The sequence below is a fragment of the Garra rufa genome, chromosome 5 (assembly GCF_049309525.1).
Source record: "Garra rufa chromosome 5, GarRuf1.0, whole genome shotgun sequence".
NCBI classification, from domain to species: Eukaryota; Metazoa; Chordata; class Actinopteri; order Cypriniformes; family Cyprinidae; genus Garra; species Garra rufa.
The window spans coordinates 11,657,010-11,676,689 of record NC_133365.1 but is presented as its reverse complement, the minus strand read 5'-3'; the positions used below and the strand labels follow the sequence as shown (position 1 = coordinate 11,676,689).

The 19,680-nt window shown below is 37.4% G+C and overlaps 1 protein-coding gene across 1 annotated transcript in view; it reads left to right on the top strand.

The window, feature by feature from the left end:
- The first annotated feature begins 6,737 nt into the window (after nucleotides 1–6,737).
- pdzd2 (PDZ domain containing 2) overlaps nucleotides 6,738–19,680 on the top strand; it is an 87,446-nt gene continuing 74,503 nt past the window's right edge. The window contains exon 1 of the mRNA XM_073839523.1: nucleotides 6,738–7,243. Within this exon, the coding sequence (XP_073695624.1) occupies nucleotides 6,738–7,243 (506 nt within the window). The remainder of the gene's footprint in view (nucleotides 7,244–19,680) is intronic.

Here is a 19,680-nt window from a genome sequence, read left to right as displayed (position 1 = left end):
TTGTTTTTGGTTTTCTGGTCAAATTTGATGGGCAATAATCTGTCTGGAAGACCACAAATGCTTTCCATTACCAATTTAACAAGAATAAATAAATCAAATAATATTTGCTGCAACTGCCACATTAACTTTGAAAATGCAATAAAACTGAAAGCCTAGCCACATACTAATAATGATTGTAATGTTATCTCGAATTCTGATGTTTTTTCTTTTTTTCACTCACTGTACTTTGTATGCACACAAAAGCCTATTTTGAGTGGAAGCAGCAACACGCTGTTTTCATGCATGGCTCTTTAAATGCAAATGAGCTGCTGCTCCCCGCCCCTTTTCCAGAATAGGGCTGTGTCTTTACAGCTTGTACCTCGCATACCTTGCTAAAAAAACATTTGTTTGCAAGCTGCAATCATGCATTGTCAAGTCATATCAGTTTAAATATCTGATGTAGGGTTTTCTGAGTGCATGCATCTGAAGAGCGTGCACAGAAAGCTGCTGTCACACGGGTGTACTAAAGTACTAAACTAAGTTCTCTTTCATGTCTTATTACACTTAAACAAACAAATGCACACAAGTTTTTGTTAAAAACACATGAGTTACAAAAACATTTTGTATGGGAAAGTAAATAGCAGGGGGAAAAAATGCATGTTTATATTAGATCTTTGTGGCAGCAGCATAATATACAGTAAATAAATCAATAAAATAATAAATAGTGTTCTGTGGTCATCTGTGCAGCCAAAGACTGAACAGTTAGCATGCTTTGCTTGAACTTTTGCCATGGCGTTAGAACTGGTACACTGTTGTCACTTGCGAAAAACAAAATGGTTTCCTTTTTCATGTTTTCTGGGTTGGTAGATGCACTGGAGACCTGATTATAGCTTTTAAACACAGAAAAAGTCTGATTTTCATTATAGGTCACCATTAAAACCACATTTAGTTTTTGTATAAAGATGCATTCTATCATCTGTGGCCTAAAGTTTCAGCAAGATCATAAAAATATAATATGCAACTGTAATGCTGTCAACAAGCCTTGTACAAACCATGAACAGGATAAAGAATGCCATTATATAAAAATATTTAATAAGTAAATATAAAAACTAGCCATATATAACCACAATTGTAAATGTAATTCAAAAAATATATATTTTTAAAAATAACTATGAATTATTAAAAAAATGGAAATGTAAAAATTTTAATGACATCTGTTAAAAATATAAATACATATTCTGTTATATTCATTATATTGAATAAAAAAGATTTTTTGAAGTTGAAAATAAAACAAAAATGACACACATTTTACGAGGAAGTACTATTTTGGTCTTTCTACCTTCAAATTTTAGATTTAATTAAATGTGTTTCTTGCCATTTCTTTGTAATTATTTATTAAATTTACCAGCAATTTCTTAGTAACATTTGTAAAAAGTAAATCTGTCACCAATTTTATCTTTTCCCCTCTGGATATTCCTCCTCATCACCTGCAGCCTTCCCCCTACATTTTGGTCAGTTATGGGGTAGCCCCTCCACCCACTGTCCTAGATTAGACCTCCATGCCCTGAGCAGATTACCCTCAACGTTGTCCATCTGCATTCACATTATTAACAAACACCACTGTGGGGATTTCTTCTAGACTCAACATGCTTCTCTGTCAATGTTCAACGTCTTTTCAAATAAGGACTTTTAAAGTGGTTTAAAATTGTCTCAGTTGCTTATTGCTGACCCAGTTTCTTGTAGGCACTTTGAAGCTACAATTTGTTGCTCTATTAACCAGTCTTTGTTGGCGATCTGACAGTAGTGTGTGTGTGAACTAGGGTACAATCACACAGCTACACTGTATCTTGTACTTCCAGTACCTCATTAACTAACAAAACATACTGTTTGGCATTACACATAGCTCAGTCCCATGTTTTTGAGCAAAATCTATTTATTTTGGAAACTCATATTTTTGTCAAAAATGATACCATCATAAATCACATTTGTCAGATCAAAGACAACATGAAGTCCAACCCATAATCGATGGTTGTAGATTATAAAGCACTGACGTGGGCCTGAGGGTAGAACCTCATGCTGAAGTGATCTCGTTTACGGCTGCTCTCAGCAAGACATCTGTGATTAGTGGCAGTACGGCCCTTCTTTAGAAAACTCAAGTTAATTCATGTTTCCACAGTTGGCATCCAACTTTATTATTTGTCAGTCAGTGTTCTCTAGCTGCAGCACTCTTTTTTTTTTTCACTTCACAATGTGAGCTTGTTTGATTTGTAAGTCAAGTGTGCGTATGCGAAGCGAAGGAAACTTTCAGGATGAAAACATCCAGTCCATGATAACCGCTTCTATTAAATGACGAGAGAGCTCAGTAATGTGATCCTAATGGATAAAACAAAGAGCAGTTGAAAGACCACCCTAACAGAGTGACAAATTCTGTTGGACTCTGGAGTTCAGCGCTGGAATGGCGTTTCTCTTTGAAATATTCTCTCATTTCTTTCTTTTCATTTTGAATGTATTTACAGAGCTCTGAGCTCAGGCAGTTCAGCTTCCATTATGTCATTGTTTGGCTAAGCTGGAGAACTGTTTTGTTCTAGTACAATCGAAATGAAGTTACTGTTTTAATTAATTTGAGACCCGAGCACAGACTTGAGACCCGAGCACAGACTTTAATGGTCATTATTAGCCATATAAGATATCTTTAATCTTTTTATTGCTCTTTTTTAAACCTATGCATTACAGGATGTAAGGCCTGATTTTAATAATACTAAGTCTTGTTTGTCATATGAAAGGCTGTTTTATTCTAACCATGTGGAATTCATGGTTTTACAGCCCTAATCATTCAGTATTGATAGCATTTTGTCATGGTTTTTACTAGTGACACATGGTTTCCTCGTCACACTATCAAATGCAGTGCTTTTATTAGTGTCTCTGCAGTGGATAAAGCTATTGTAATGCATATCAAAGAAAAAGTGTCTCTCTTTAGCTTTAATCCATTTTATTGGGCCTTTATAGGTAAATTCAAAGGAGAACAACAGCTTGCTTTCTTTATCATGAGGCTGTTCATGGGGATGTTGTCGTTGGCAGAAGGTCTTCACAGTGCCAATGGCTTAAGAATGTTTGCAGACACTTTCCTGTCGCTGGACTGGAGGAAGTAGCTTGATGATTACCATTCATTTTAAAAAGGACTTTGAAAACAAAATTCACTTTTACGTCTCATGACAAAAATGTACCTGTGGGAACTTTGTCGCAAGATGTGAAATAAGTACCAATAAGTACATATCACTGCAGTTTCCAACAGAAATTCACACTACAGGTGGTTAAACAGCAAGCACTTTTAATCGTTTTCATAAACAGTTATGATTACAGCTACTTATGTTTTGCTTTTTGATTATAAAAAGCTTGCCCGGTAGCTCAGTCAGCAAGGAATTGGACTTAGGATGCGGAATCCTTGGGTACAAATCCCGTGGAAAAAAGACTCACGATGAAAGAGCTAAAATATGAGAGATTAAAAAACAAGCTAAAAAGGCATGCTTGCAATTGCTTTTTTACATCACAGTCGCTTTTGTTTATACTATCGGGTAGGTTTAGGTGTAGTGCAGATGGTGCGTTATTTTAGAGTTATAGCGCCACTCAATGGACATTTCAAGTCAGAACTGTGGTGACAGTTACAAAACCAACTTCACATAAAACATACCATATGTACATTCATCTGTTCCGAAAAAAAAAAAGCTAACACCCTTTTATCGCCACTCATTGTTCATTTTACATCGAATATGTCATGAAACGTACATGGCGGTACGTATTTCGTTTCTTGAGAAAATGTTCCCACAGGTACGTTTTCGTCATGAGATCAGGTTGGTGTTTATATATAAAAGTGTCTTAGCAGTGTGTGGACACAACTACCCTACAGTGATAAAAATCTATTTACTCATTTTTTTTTAATTCCCAAAAAACCTGAACAGTCTCAATTATCAAACCATTTGTTATCAAACATGATGCCATACTGCTCAGGCTCCGCCCACAACCACTTTCCCGTATATGCATATTTCTGCCCTCAGCCAGTTGCACGCTGTCCACCATTTTCTCCATGCTTGAGCAGCTGTAGCAACAACAGTGTCTCATAAGCAATGCAGGTGTTTTGTAGTTGGATGTAAAAATGAAAGTCTTCATTTTTTCCTGACATGAGAGACACTAAAGACGCAGTGGATTAGTTTTGTTTTTGATGGTAACACTCCACCAAATACACTAAAAGATGGAAGAGAGGGGCGGAGTGAGCAGTATCATTTAAAGAGACAAGCACCGAAACAGGTCTCTGTAAACTGAGCTGTTTTTACAAGGTAAAAAGGGTGTTGTTTTAGGGTGTGTTCACACTTGTAGTTCGGTTCATTTGGTTAATTTGGTCCAGACCGAAAAGAAAATGATACATTTGGTCCTGGTCCACTTAGCATTCACACTGGCATTTTTGACAGTGTACCTAAAGATACCAAACCTACAGGCATAATGATATGTTCACAACCTGATTGGTCGGGTTGAATTTCATATATTTTCTGACGGAACAAAATGCAAAGGTGCGTACAACTCAAAGTGGTGCTGTGGGTGTATGACATCAAAGTACCCATTCACTCATCGGTCTGCTCAGCACTGCTTTAAGTCGGATACACCTAATGCCGTCTGCTGGACCAAGCGAGCTCATTGTTGCATGTATGTGACTTTATTTTCACCAGCTGCGAACTCACAAAGGGCTCATACAAGGCACTTTACCTCCTCATTGCTCTATATTTGCCCTCTACTCGTTTTGTTTTGGATACACCCCTTGTTCCCTCATGTCGCAGTGTTTGGTCTGTGTTGCATTCATATTTCATTCGAACTGCACCAGAGTTCATTTTAATGTGGACCATGACCCATCTTTTTAGCTTTTTTGCAAACATCTTATTTAATGTGTGCCAGTGTTTTATATATATCTGCATTTGCTTTGTTCAAGAAGTTGTTCTTACATTAGCAACAAAAACATCAATAATCATGAATGACACGATGGCAGAAATATAAACACTTGAACTGGCCATTCAGCGACTCAACCAAAGAGAAAATGGGAGGTCATTGTGTTTGTAAGTGGCACAGGGGAGGGGTGAGACTAATCCTATTACATGTGGGTCTTTTCAGAGGGTGAGTCTGGGGTCTGCAGACCTACTGTGACACTGTGACAGCACACCACGGCAAGAGCCGTAGCCTCTATATGCTTAAATGGAGTAAGGAATAAACTCTCAAAAATGTGAAAAGGTAGGAAGAAGATGCTAAAGAATGTGTTTTAAGAGGGGGGGGGGGGGTATTTTTGTATTCTTCATTTTAAAGCAATCTAAAATTGTAGGAATATCTCTTAACAGACAAATAAGTATATCACATTCCTGTGGAAAAACAAAGCTTCACTGTAAGCATGTTTTCATATGCAATATTGTAATTTTGCTTTCATTACTCATATTATCAATGAGATGATTGCATATTGCGTGCATAGTTGTTGATGGCTAATGTTTTAGAATTGCCGTTTATAAATTGCATGTCAGTTATTGAGGTTAAACTCTTGAATGGGGTGGTGGCTTAAGTCCTCTGGTATTAACTGTCATTTTAGTCTTCTAGTCTGATGACTTCAGCTGACAGTTGGTTATACATCCCCCTCTTGTTTATGTAGTTGCGCAAAGTAATCTTCTCACAGTTTAATCTGTTTCTTCACTAATAGATGTTAATGTAAAGTTGATATATTGTGACTTGTAAATGCTCCATTATTTCACTAAAAGATTTAGATCTCATATAGGAACCCTAGCAGTTTGTGTGATGCTCACAGAGGCCAAAATCATGTTATTTTGAGCAAAACCCCAGAGTAGCAATTTGATTGTGGTCTTTGTCTACAGCATATACTTAAATATGCCAGAAATGTGGTCTGCGAGTCCAAGAGTTCGAGCTACACCATCACAACATCTGGCTGGCAGTTTCAACGTTTATTGTCAGGTTACATTCCACGAAGCTAAGGTGAATAAGAACTGAAAGAAAGTTTGCTTTTCCTTTCTGTTTGCTCACCGTGCGTCGAATAATCTCAACCGCATTGAATTTGCCCCAACTGAATGTCTGTATAAACAGCCAAATGACACATCTGTAAAAGGCCCATAAGACTATTATTGGAACCTTTTCCAGTTCATGAATTCTGTCAGTCAAATAAAACGGCTGGTATATAGGAAGCTTTCTTTGTTGTCGTACTTAGGCCAATTTCTGTTCCTGTCCGTACTGTGGCTGAGTAGCAAATGAGCCATGACTGCAGCGCTTTAACATGAGTTCATGCCTGCTGACTTGCTTTGTAATGGCATTTCTATTTATTTTCTTTCTGATTAGGTGGACGTCTGTGGCGCCTGTGAGTCAGGATAGATCTCGGCTCCCAGCGATCCGCTATTTTCCACTTTAATGGTATTGGAAATCAGATTTGGCACGCGCCAAGACGACCCGCTAATGGCACACGTTCTCTTGTTACCCCTCAAAGCATAAACGTGCCCCACTTCCTCAATCTCTGCGCCTTCCTTTTGTTTCTGCGGATGACATCATGGACCTCTGTGGTCTAAGTGTATCATCGGTGGACGGCAGCGCACTGGATCTGAAGTCTGTGAGGTCACCGTGTCATTTCGAGAGGAATGTAAAGCCATTTTAATGCGTCCGATTACAGCCACCACTGGAGAGCCTTGACTCAACATGCAGGGGCGGCCCAGGCAGGCCCAGCAGCTAAGATGCCTATCACCCAAGAAAATGCCCTGAGCCATCTGCCTCTGCTGGAGAGCTGGCTCTGGGCACGAGAAAGAGACGGAGATGAGGGCAATGAGCCTCGGAAGAGCACAGGCAGTGCTTGCCAGGCTGCCATCCGCAAGCTTGTGGAATACATCCAGCTAAACTTTATTGAAATTGAGAGTCCTTTGTACACTAGTAGCCAATTCAGAGAGGAAATCGATGCTGAGGTGAGGGCGGTCTACCTGAACAAGTCTGAGGAAGATGGACCAGAGTTCGGGCTCAGCTTTGGAAATATTCCAATTTTTGGAGACCCCGAGGGGAAGAAGAAAGGGGTCAGGAGGAGGCGGAGAAAGGGTGATAAAGGCCCCGTCTTGGACGTCGGGTGCATTTGGGTGACTGAAGTGAAAAAGAACAGCCCAGCAGCCCGTTGTGGAGATATCAAACTGCGAGATGAGCTTCTGTCACTGAACGGACAGCTAATGGTTGGGGTTGATGTCACCGGAGCCAGGTAAGATCTGAATTTGTTTAGTCACCTTATAATAGCTTGAGCTATATGGCATATTCTGTCTTTTAAAGGGGTCATCGGATGCAAAATTGACTTTTACATGTTGTTTGATCATAAATGTGTGTTGGCAGTGTGTGTACACAACCACCAGGGGATTTGCAGATGAAAAGAACGATTGGATAGGGATACGATTGGATCCTCTAAAGGGATTTCCTAATTCCTAAAGGTTAATAATTAAAAAACTGTTAATAATTAGTTAAACAGAACTTTATTACATTAATTTAACACCATATACAACAGCCTACTTGCTGCACAGTCTGTAACTTTTGTTAGGGCACCTTCTTTTGCGACATATTATTGGTATTTAACAAATCTATTTCTTTCTCTCCCTGACCTTGTCTTTCTGCTTGAGCAGCACTAGTTGAAGCCTGAAAATATTGTAAACAATAGCATAACTAATTACACTGGTCGGACTAAGCTCTGTTTCAGACTGATACCTCCGGTTCAGGATGGTCCTCATCACGTGCCTTTTTCAGTCGCAGAAAATACTTTTCAATACTCATCTGGATTGAAGCAGCAAACATTCAGTGTAAGAGTAAAGAAACGACATAATTTAAAATAGGTTTATTTGATTCACAGCTGCTACATATAGTGTTTTGACCTCGACAACCCAACTAGGCTAGCCTACATTTTACTGCAAACTTGCGACTAGTTAACTTTCTAAAGAAGGCGCAATCGCGTTTGCTAAGGGTCGGGACTTACAGTAACATCAACACACTGAAACTATTGTATTCAGAATATAAAATATTTTATAGCACTTTTTAATCTGTGATTGTGTGTTAAAAGTGTTCACGAGATACCAACCTTTCGCCAGCCGTCTTCTCTCCACAGATGATCCAGACAGATGTGGTGTGCATGGAGGGGAGGGGCTGTGTGTGTGTTTGAGCGAGAGACGTGTGAGTGACAGAGAGATGAAGAGAGAGTATGGAAAGGAAATGCAGTTGAACGCTGCATGCATCGCTGCGTGTTTTAAATAGCATACAAAAGACTAACGAAACGCAATATGTGACGGTCGGTATTGATTTTATTTATTTAATTTTTTTTGGTCGGTGTTGAATCTGTGGCGGTCGGAATTTAATCTGTGGCGCACCGCCACAGATTCGTCTATGTGTGGGAAACACTGATGTAGATTCGTAATCCGCTTTTTAAGTGATAACGTAATGCGTGTCCAACGAACGCCGTTTCCAGGTCCAAGCCTCAACTTATTTCCCTTGAGAGTACTGTCTTAACAGCCGTTTATGAGCACCGTTTATTATACTACAGTCTCTGTGCTCACAGCGTCCCAAACACAAATAATTTATATATTTATTTATTTATATGTATATTTTCATTGTCTAATGATCTGGGACTTCAGTATGGAGTTAAAGGGGAGGATTATAATTTCTTTTGGTAGCATTATATCACATTGTAAGCGTATATTAGCACCATTTGTTGTTTTCTCACGGCATCTGATAGTGCGTTTGGACATAGAAGCGGTGACGCGTGACGTCAGACTAAATAAGCGAATAGTGAGTGGAAGTAAGTGTGTGTGAGCCTGATTGCCATGGTCGTCTTACCTTAGACCTGCTCTAAATGAGCTGGTGCAGGAATAGACAAGAATATCTCAGATTGAGGTGTTTTGTTGTTGGATGTAATAATGAACATAGCAGTTGTCATTTACTCCAGGCATCTTAACCGCTGAAGACGCAGAGGATTAATGTTACTTTCGTTTTTGAAAGGAATGCACCTGGCGATCAATCAAATGCGCCTATGTTTGCACGAATCATTTGTGGTCCAGCTTCACCTACAGAAGAAATGAGTGTAAGGGTTTTTTATGAATCTTTGCAAATTGCCTTTCCTAATAACAGTTTGCTCGTCACCCCACGACAAAGAGCTCATTAGCATCAGGCCGCTCCCACGATAGTTGATTGACATGAGTGCCTTACCTTAGACCCGCCCTCACCGAGCTGAAACAGTCCAACTCCGATCGCCATTGTGTCGACTCAGGTGCAGGGGAACTCTTTAGATAGAATTATTGAAATATTAAGTATTAAAATCTTAGGTGGTACTTCGGGTCACACTTCAAGAGAATATGTTAGGTCAGACTGGTTCAGCTTACAAAAAAAAGTTTGGAAATTTCTGGTTTAAGCCATTAAAATTTTCCAAATGACTAGGCAAACATGGCAGGCTTTGAATATCAGACTTATTTTTCATTCTAGAAAGTTTAGAAAAGTGAGTGAAATGAGTTAAAATTTGTGAAAATATATCTACATTATACAAGTTCAATCAGTGGGATTTCACATTAATGAATGTATAGTTTTATGAACCGCTTCGCATCTGACTGGGTGGCAGTTTCTTGTTTAGGTATGAGGGTGATTCACTGCTGGTCAGCAAGAACAGAGTCTCCTGTGTGTTAGTGTTCCCGTGTCCATGTACAGCATGTCAGCATGTGTCCCGAGTTTGGCTTTTTTGTTGCCCCAGAGCATGGTACTTGGATCGGGGCCAGCGGGTCTTTCCTTGTTTGTTTCCTCATGTTGACAGCTCTGACAGACGGCTGCATGTGTCTGTGGTGTGGACAGTCTCGTGTCTGTCCGTGTTTGGCCTCCATCTGGACTGGCTGACACGCTCAGCTTTCACTGAGACCGCCAAATGTCTGAGTATAACCAAAACAAAGGATGGACCTGCACTCTGAAGTTCAGCATGCTGCACTGCCATGCTTTTTTTTTTGCCTTTTCCTTTCTTGGCAAACAGAACCTTGGAAAATGTGTCACATTACTTGTACTTCTGTGCTTCATGTCACCAGTAAGTAAAAAACATGTTGGAGTGTTTTTGCACCATTTTTCAAATACACTCTGGCTCTCTAAAAAGAAGTGTTTTAGCTGCTAATGTTGTTGTTTCCAGATTTCTAATTCAGTTTGCAAACCTTTTTGATTCAGAATGAGAACGTAATAGCATTACGGCTAAATTATGTTTTCCGTACAGCCCTGATTGAATCTTGTACAGCTTTGGTTATCCTAAAAATCAGCCACTGGGATCATTGACCAGACAGATATAAATGTGCACGCAAACGACTGTATGGTGCAGTCCAGATTTTTTTTTTTAAGGATAATTCACATGATTTTGGCATTATTTACCCTAATGCCATTGCAAACCTGTATGGCTTTCTTTCTTTTGTGGAAAGAAACTATTTTTCTAAAAATCTTCTTTCGTATTCACAGAAGAAAGTCATACAGATCTGGAGCAACAATTTTGTGTGGACTATCCTTTTGAATCTATATGACCACATTTTAGGGATTTAAAAAAAATGAATTTTAACCGGTTTAACTAATATAGTGCACATATTTATCCGTTCGGCTACTACGTGTCGATTAAAGCCTCAAGTGCAAATAGCATATTCTTCAGATTTCTATACTAAAGAAGTCACTGTGTCTCATATCCTACACAGTCCTATAAATACCCAAGATGAAGACTACTTCATTTGAATGTCCTGTGAATGTTGTGGTCTGTAAGAGTTGAATCCTTCTCTGTAACTTGAGCTCTATAATTAGGAGTTCTATTGTGTGGCTGATAAATGATAGGAAGTTTTGCAGTGTTCACACAGAATCTGCTTTGGGACAACTGATTCCCGTATGGATGGACGGCAGGATACAGACAGGGAGGAGGTTCCTGGGAGTGGCACGTGGTTTTGACCAAGAACTGAAGTTGTCTTCACAGACATATCATTTTCTCAAGCTAAAGAAAAGCTGTTGATGTCAAGAGATCCCTGGGAGGGAAGCAACGGCTGTATTTCTTCTTGTTATTCTGATATGAGAGCTCAGTCTGTTTCCTGTTGGTATAAGCTGCTTACCCTTTGTAAGACCTGCAAAACAAATGCTTGTGGTTCTTATTTGTAGCTTTTGTTATGCTAATATATCTGTCTGGGATGATTTGAGATCAGGATAAGTTTACTGCTAATCACTGAGGAAGAGCAGGAAAGAACAATGTAAGCTGAATTTGAAATTTGGAGAATTTGGAATTTATGTCTCACAATTCTGACTTTATAACACAAAATTGCGAATTATTTGGTGAGAATTGTGAGATATAAACTTTTTTCCCCTAGGAATTGCACTTTGTAACTTGCAATTGTGAGTTTCTATCACACAATTCTGAAAAAAAAGTAATAATTGTGAGTTATAAACACAATTTTAATTAAAAAAAGTCAGAATTGCAAGTTTATATCCTGCAGTTCTGACTTTATATCTCGCAATTCTGAATTTATAACTTACAATTGCAAGTTTATATTCACAATTCAAAGAAAAAAGTCTAAATCGTGAGTTTCTATCACGCAATTCTGAAAAAAAGGTCAGAATTGTGAGATGTAAACTGACAATTTGGAAAAAAAAAGTCAGAATTTTAGTCAGAAGTGTATATCCTGCAATTCTGACGTTATATCTCGCAATTCTGATTTTATAACTCTCAAATGTGAGTTTATGTCTTGCAATTCTGTCTTTATTTCTCAAAATTGCAAGTTTCTGTCTCGCAATTCTGACTTTATAACTTGCAATTGCAGGTTTATATCTCAATTCTAAGAAAAAAGTCTGAATCATGAGTCTCTATCATGCAATTCTGAGGAAAAAAAAGTCAGAATTGTGAGATGTAAACTCGCAATTGAGAAAAAAAAATCTGATTTTATAACTCGTAAATCCGAGTTTATATATTTAAACTAACAAAATCTTTGTTAGTTTACCTTAAAAGGTTCATACAAAAATTCTGTCATCATTTATTCAACCTCATATGGAAGCCTGTTTTGTGAGACATAAACCTGCAATTCTGAGAAAAAAAAAGTCAGAATTGCAGGTTTATTTGTTTATTTAAAAATCAACCAGCCTAGAAATTCATGCTAGTTAAATCTGCTTAAGACTGCTATCCAATCTTTACTGAAGACACCACAGACTATTTTTCTAGAAGTCTAGCCATGCATTAGTTGTTTCCTTCCTCTCACAAACCTTTAGTTAAATATCAGTTTAAGTGAGTTTTATGAGTCTGCCTCAGGGTTATGTTTGCTCATTACTGCATTGCTCTTGCTTCCTCTCTCAGGTATAAGGCCTGAATCTGAAAGAGTGCAAACACTGAGAACCGTTGCAGTTGAAGGTCTGGTGTGAGTGGAGACACAAGGGTTGGACACGGTTCAAAAAAGCAATAGACCAGAGCTTTCAAACACAAAAAAGAGACACATGATGGAAACTTTATTTTTCATCAAGTGCTTTTCATGTTAATGATTTCAGTGCACAATTTCTGGGCCCAAATGCAGCTCACCACAAAAAGCCTTGTCGGTTTAATGTGTCTTCTTGTAATTTTGGTCCCGCTGTATTTTTTTTTTTCCTTTAACAGCCTGGCCCAGCATCTGTCTGTGGGGAGCATGGAAAATAGCTCAGTGGCACTGCTCCAACCGGCCCATGCAAAGTGTTCTCCACGTGGTCAAAGAGAGAGCATTGAAGAAAACAAGGTTACGAACGATACACTTTATTTGGATTCAGTGCAACAGAGAAAATAGCTGTTCATCTTGAAAGTTAGAATCAGCTGATCCATTTAAACCTTAGCTGTATAAATTAATTTAAAGGATTTTTCCAGAGGTTTTGGGAATTCAGAAGCCGCAAGTATCTAGGAGTCTAAAACTGAGGTGTGAAGGAATAAAGGACAGCACAGAGTGAATTATAAACCTCTGTACTTTTTCCTCTCCGCAACTGTTTTTACAGACATACACTGTGTCAAAGTGATTAACTCTATTAGACTCTCCATGTGTCCTATCAAAACCACAATGAAACATTACACATTTCAATTTATAGGTCTGCCTAGTTGCTGTCAGTAGAACGATCAAAGCCTTTTAGTCTCTGTTTGCTTTGAATTGATTCTCAGAGTCCTGAATTGGCTGGCCAGCTCTTTGTGGTTGGTTAACTTGCCGCTTGGATGAATGAGAGAAAGACTGCCATCTTTTCCCTGGCATTAGCTATGTCTGAGCTTGCACTTTTCTCATGAGCAAAAGAAAGCATTGGCTCTTTCGTTTTTAGCAAAGAGATTGGTGCCATGTTCCCACAGTAATGGATATGAGCCTCTCAAATCAGGCACTGTGGTCTAGTTAAAACACACAGTCAGAATGTTCCTTGATTGAAAATAGCTTGTAATCATCAGATCAAATGTTTTGTTCTCGCTTGTTTCTTAATTATGTCCAGAGGACCTCTAAAATTGTGAGAGTGTGAATAAAACATCCATTAGAGCCATTTAAAATGCCAAGATCAAGTATTTAGTCAGACTAGATTTAGTGGATGAAACAAATGCCATCAAAACTGGCAGCTGTGGTTGCCTTAAAAACAGTTTGATGGATTATGAGGTGTCTTCTGATATAATGTTAATATACCAATTTTCTTAAACCAAAATCTGCTTTTTATGTACTGATAAACAATAACATTGGTGGCAGAATAGTAAGCCACATGATGAATCAAAGTTCATCGAGGTTGTCCGCCACAAAACTTGACCAGTAGATGGTGCACAAGATCAGACAAAGACAAAACACTATCAGGGTAACACACAACACTACAATAATGCAATAAACATTAAAGTCCTTGTAAAGCAATATTAAATATGTGTTCTGAGTTTGTCACACCACAGAAAAAAATGTCTTACCCAACTGGCAGATAATTTTGCTTGTTACAAGCAAAAACGCACTTATTTTGGACTCAAGACAATAATTTTTACTCATTTAGAAATTCTTGATTTAAGATTTTTTAGATATTTTGGCTAGAAACAAGACAAAAAAATCTAAGTACAAAAGCACAGAACTGAACACAGAAGTGGCGAGAAACTGTTTAACTTCTAATTCAGTCCTGCATAATTCACAGTCTTTGAAACATGTTTTTAGCAATGCTTTTCTAACATTTATAATGTGTTAGAAACGGTTAACTGAATTGCCTTTACAGACTTTAACTAACCAACATCTAGTTAGTCAAAAGTTTACATACACATTGCAGAATCTGCAAATTTTTAATTATTTTAGCAAAATAAGAGGGATCATACAAAATGCATGTTGTTTTTTATTTAGCACTGACCTGAGAAAGATATTTCACATAAAATATATTTACATATAGTCCACAAGAGAAAATAATAGCTGAATTTATAAAAATGACCCTGTTCAAAAGTTAATTGATTCTTAATACTGTGTTGTTACCTGAATGATCCACAGCTGTTTTTTTGTTGTTGTTGTTTAGTGATAGTTGTTTATGAGTCTTCTGTTATTCAGAAAAATCCTTCAGGTCCCACAAATTATTTGTTTTTTCAGCATTTTGTGTATTTGTGTATTTAGCCTTTCCAACAATGACTATAGGATTTTGAGATCCACCTTTTCACACAGAGGACAACTGAGGGACTCATATGCCACTATTACAGAAGGTTTAAACGCTCACTGATGCTTCAGAAGGAAACATGATGCATTAAGAGCTGGAGGGTGAACAGAATGAAAGTGTTCCTTTTTTTTTTTTTGCCTAAATAACGTTTTTTTTTTTTTTTTTTTCATTTAGTACTGCCTTTAAGAAGCTACAGAAGATACTTACATTTTTTCCAGAAAGACCAAATAAGTTAAATTTACCCTGATCTTCAAATTCAAAAAGCTTTCACCCCTGGCTCTTTATGCATTGTGTAAGAAGAAACCAAATTATTTAAATAACATATAATCATATGTGATCATGCAGGGACTTCTAGAAATGTCCTTGTTCCTGTTTTTCACCATAATTATTTGGTAATTCATAGTTGTACTTCCAAAAACATAAATGTCACAGTATTTTGCAGTAAAATTACATAAAATGTGGTGTTCAACCATTTACAGTTTTCACTGTAACTAGCATTTTATATTATTTTTCTGTGTACAATTGTTAAACAGATCTTGAGATGAAGATGAAAGATGAGGAAGATGATATTGCTCAGATATCATACTTTTTGAAGTCAGCCTAAAGTTATGAACAGAATATAGTGAGAACTTCACATGTAATAAAGAATTCCCAAATGCACTTGATTCACAGGAAAAAATGAATGTCCAAATCATTCACCCTCTGTGCATAAACTCTGGGCCATGACAATAACACTGAGCCTCATGGAGCCCCTAGATTTCTGTGGTCACAGATGGGCCTAAGGATTAGCTCTGTGCAATCCGGATATTCAGGTAATACTGTCTGGTTTGTGGAACATACCAGTTTGAAGCCCCACAAATTACATTCCACCATGTCTGGCTCTGTGATTCGTCAGTCATGCCCATTGTGGCTTTTCTCTGGAAAGCGGTGGTTGATTTGTAAACACAAAGGGCCTTGCGCACGCACATGACTGTGCCTCTGTACAATTTTAATATCTTAGCTCAGTCTGTGGAATTACAAAATTGAATTGAAAGTAAGTGACTAGAAAAGAAAGTCACGCATGGCATACAGAAGGTTTCTGTTCTTCTGATACTTTCAAGTTTTAATTTCATTTGAAACGCTTTTTGATTACTAGTTTAACACTTGTTCCTGATTGTTCAGTAATGAGAGTCTAGGCGTGATTTCTCAGGACATGTTGCAGTGATTTTGTGTGGCTGTACCGTTAGGACTGTGCAGTTGTGGTTTTGCCCACTAGAGGGCAGTAGAAGAAAACCTTCTAGTTATTCCTTTTACTTGCACTAAACTGTGCCCAAAAGTCTGCTGTTATTTATATTAGCATGTAGTTGTGCTGTCCTTTAATGCATGTCTCTGTAGTGCAAAGTTGTTGAGTAGAAAAGCATTGATTTCAACCATATACCAGCAGTAGTGTATTTTACTGTTACTTTTTCTCATCTCTTTTGAACTCAGTCTTGTGTAAAATAAATTAAGCACTTTGCAGCAACTAGGTTTTTGGCATTTGTATGTATTAGATGGTCATAGTTCATATGCATTCTTGTGTATTTTCTAGATAAATATGGTCAGAACAGCAATAGCAACAGCAAAAAAATATGGTGGATTGTATGTCCAAGTCTCTGAATATTATAGAAGGCTATAGAGTGCTGTGAATGATGCTACTGTCTTTGGGACATTTCCCCACAAACCCCTCAGAGTTATGTAAAGAATGTGTGCCAGACTGCTGCCCTCGACCGGATGTCTTTCATAATGAAAACAGGCTTCAAGTGTAAACGCCTAGCCAGTGCAGACTCAGGTGCAGTCCATAATGATTTATGCTATTTATTCATTTGATTTATTCATAACCTGGTGGAGACACCTTTCCCTTCAGCAATAAATGAAGGGATTTTTCCATCTGTTTTGTTGGAATATTATGATCCTGCCAGGAGGGAGGACGGTAAAATAAGGTTGCTTTTCCAAATCTGTCTGAATGGATGATTAAAACATATAAAACTAGTGACTAAATCATGAAGTAGCTTCAGGCTCAAGGTAAATGCTCATCTTCTTCGGAATGATTGGCACTGCTCAAGATCTGTCAAATCTACCACCAAACCAGAAAAAGCTGTGTACAATAATTTCCACATTTAAATATGAATTATCATGACATCTACATGAAACCCAAATTCTTTGTGTAATACTTTCCATATTAGTAATCTATGCCGCATGTTTTGCAATAAGACTCCAAAATAAAAGTAAAATGCAACTCTAAATCTCAGAAACATTTGTCCTGTTTCATTGATCTCATTCATTTATCCTGTTTAACATCTCAAACGTGCAAATGTTTGAAGTGACTAGGTTTTGAATGAAAACAGAACCAAAATTTGCATCAAGTTCCTTCAAGTTCCCACACGTGCATCTAGTAAACAGCACCGTACTAAACTACTTTGAAGAGCTTGTCCAAATACCCACACTTGCCATCTTGGCCACTTGAAAGCGTGTGCACTCAACAAAAGGTAAGACTGTCAAGACTGTCCCAGGTCTTAAAGGGAACCCTAGGTATTAAGACTTGCTTAATATAACTCAAATGATGTCTCTTATTGAAATATGTAGTAGAAACCCCATGAAAGATTTACGTTATTTTAAAAATCTACATCGTTTTATACAGTACATATTTTAGACTATGGAGGGCACCATTATTTTGACGTAAAATGGTTACACTATGTGAGCTACTGGCAATAGCTGTTTCTATTTTTACCACAACACAACTCTGAACATTTAGCATTTGCTGTACAAGTGTATTTTAAAATGCAAGTATTGAAAATCAAGAAAAAGCTCTGTAAACACTGGAATTGAAATTGTCTTATCAGGTAATGAAAAGTTCTACAGACATTTTTGGTCTTCACTTCCACTTAGGAAATGCGTAATAGTCAAGTGGTCAAGTGCAAAGACTGCAAGTGTGGGTATTTGGACAAGCCCAATGTTTTCTGCAGTAATCATCGCGATCAACCGATGAATCTACAGTTCAACCAGTCCGGTTCCGTAACGAAAGACTCCTGTGAACCGGTTCTTCTTGTAAATCACAAACACTTCTGTGAATCATTCAGATGGGGTCTTCGAGGATTAGTTGACTTCCAGAATAAAAATGTCCTGATAATTTACTCACCCCCTTGTCATCCAAGATGTTCATGTCTTTTCTTCAGTTGTAAAGAAATTAAGGTTTCCTCCATATAGTGGACTTCAATGGTTCACAACAGTTTGAACTTCAAAATTGCAGTTTCAATGCAGCTTCAAAAAGGCTCTACATGATCCCAGGCGAGGAATAAGGGACTTATCTTTCGAAACGATTGGTCTTTTTCTTTAAAAACAAACAAACATTATATACGTTTTAACCACAAATGCTGGTCATGTATGGGGTCAAATTTCCTTCAAAAGTATTGCGCTCACAGATCTAAAAATAACAAGCGTGAATCAAAGATTTGAAAACGCATGTAAAAATATATCGCACGCAAATGAAAATTAAATGCAAAGACATTCAGAAGAATAAAATACGTGGACACAAACTGAAAAATAATAAGCACAAGATAAATTTTTATACACTTGCACGCACAAATCTGAAACGTGAATTAACAGTTATTCGATTCACTCTTAAAATCGTGTTTTCTGCTCACATTTTTAGTTTTCGTACGTTTACGCTCTTTGCTCACTCGCTCTCGGTTCAACAATCTGCGCTTGGTTTTCTAAATGTTGCACTCCTGGTTTCATGTAAATGAGGGCGGGCTCAAACATCACCATTGGTTCACCAGATGTGATTGACAGCCTCCTTTACACTCCTTCTCTAGCCAATCGATCGAAGCGTAGAAGTTGACGTCACTCCAATGCGTGATGGATGATTCCCGTCAGGAAAATGCTGGACAGTCTCAGTTAATTTTTGTATTGCATTTGCATTTTGTATGCAATACAAAAAAAAAAAAAAAAAAAAAAAAAAAAAATCTATTTTTTAATAAAATCTATCAACAATGCTCAGAGTGTATTTGGTCCCACAACACAGTGTTAACTGAACACTGAAGCAGAGATGAACTTAAAGAGAATGTTAAGCAAAATTAATGAAGCAAAGAGAAACAGAAAAAAAGAAGAGACAAACAGAAACACAGCTATAACAGACTTAGTCACAGCCTCAGATGAAATCAACTGAAATAAAACACAATAAATCTCTGAAGATCTCAGCAGAGGAGGATTAAACAGCTCCACACACAGCAGCACCAGCTTCATTCACTACTGACCAGATTGACTAAATTATGATTGAGAACAGAGATTTAGATTCATGTGATCAATGTTTGCTTTAGTTGTGTTCTTGATCCTTCACTTTTTAACAATTACTTTTGATCTTTTGGTTGCTGAATATATGTTTGCAAAACACATTTGTTATAGCAAAATAATCCAGAAGAAAACATGATCAGGAGGTTTTACCTGGTTGATGATAAAGTATTGTAAATTTACTGGTCTTATCTAAAGACTAACTGTGGTTATTTAATATTAACATTTATTATGTTATATGAATTTATGTTGATGAGAGTTTTGTATTAACTAGATAATTTGACTGATTTTAAAAACACTTTGCTCCCTTAGCTTTTAGAAAATATGAGATATAGATGCAAACGTTAATGCATTATAATGCATAGTGACAGAATTTGCAATTAATTTTCTGCTAAATTCTATAGTAAAATGTCATGAAAACTGACACAGAGTCTTGAGTATTCTGAAGAAGTATGAATAGAAATTTTCATGTTAACTATGAAGGATTTTGAATGATACATGTGAAGAACTGGTAATGCATAGTGACTGAATTTGCCATTTATTTTCTGCTAAAATCTACAGTAAAATCTCATGAAAGCTGACAAAGATAGAGACACGGTCATTCAGAAAAAAATAATTTATTGAAGTGTTCATGTTAACTCTGAAGGAATTTTAATAACACATGTACAATATGACTTTATTTCTCAAGAAAACTACACCGTTAAGTATATTCAAATTGTA